Source organism: Penaeus vannamei, chromosome 6 (genome assembly GCF_042767895.1).
Source record: "Penaeus vannamei isolate JL-2024 chromosome 6, ASM4276789v1, whole genome shotgun sequence".
Lineage (NCBI taxonomy): Eukaryota > Metazoa > Arthropoda > Malacostraca > Decapoda > Penaeidae > Penaeus > Penaeus vannamei.
The window spans coordinates 30,685,468-30,686,462 of record NC_091554.1 but is presented as its reverse complement, the minus strand read 5'-3'; the positions used below and the strand labels follow the sequence as shown (position 1 = coordinate 30,686,462).

At 61.0% G+C, this 995-nt stretch overlaps 1 protein-coding gene across 1 annotated transcript in view; it reads left to right on the top strand.

Annotated features, from left to right (window-relative positions):
- The window catches only part of LOC113826743 (uncharacterized), an 854-nt gene extending 197 nt beyond the window's left edge, over nucleotides 1–657 (top strand). The window contains exon 2 of the mRNA XM_070122446.1: nucleotides 41–657. Coding sequence (XP_069978547.1) covers nucleotides 41–657 — 617 coding nt within the window. The remainder of the gene's footprint in view (nucleotides 1–40) is intronic.
- The last annotated feature ends 338 nt before the right edge of the window (nucleotides 658–995 follow it).

The following is a 995-nucleotide window of genomic DNA, read 5'->3' as shown; positions in this document are numbered from 1 at the left end:
ACTTTTACCTTTTTATCTGGACCCATCGTGGCCCACCCAGGCCTCATCCCCACTCATCATTCGCCGCCCACCAAGTCCTTGGGTTCGCCGCCCACCAAGGGCTTATCCTTGGGTTCGCCGCCCACCGAGATCTCATCCTCACCCACCCTTCAGCACCCACCGAGATCTCATCCGAACCCACCCTTCAGCACCCACCGAGTTCTCATCCTCACCCATCTTTCGCCGCCCACCAGGAGCACACCCTCGCCCTCGCCGCCCACCGAGACCTCATCCTCGCCCGCCTCTCACCACCCACCAAGATATCCTAACCCACCTTTCAGCACCCACCAAGAGCCCATCCTCACCCATCATTCGCCGCCCACCAAGTGCTCATCCTTGGGTTCGCCGCCCACCGAACCCAAGTCCATCCGCCTACCAAAAGTCCATCCTCGCCCTCGCCGCCCACCAAGAGCTTATCCTTGGGTTTGCCGCCCACCGAGAACTCATCCTAACCCACCTTTCGCCGTCCACCAAGAGCACACCCTCGCCCTCCCGCCCACCGAGACCTCATCCTCGCCCACCTTTCGCCGCCCACCAAGAGCACACCCTCGCCCTCCCGCCCACCAAAACCTCATCCTCGCCCACCCTTCGCCGCCCACCGAAACCCTCTTCCTCTGATCATTCACGCGACCGCATCTCGACCCACCGCACGTGAACCCACACTCATCGACCTCCGTGACCTCATCCTAGCCCACCGTGTATCGCCTGTCGTGATCTGACCCACCTTCTCAACCCACTGCAACTCCCCCCCTCCCCCCTGCCCCCGCCTCTCCGTTCGTCCTTATTCATCTCTTTTTAATCCCTTTTGTCTTTGACTTTCTCTCACTTCTCTTGGTTCGTCGGGTCGCCTTTTTCCAGGCAGCTTATTCTACCTTCTGGGGGTTGGGGGGGGGGGGGGTAGTCGCATGGCACCCGTGTCTGGCACTCTGCGCGTGGCTGTCTGTCTGTTTATTCTC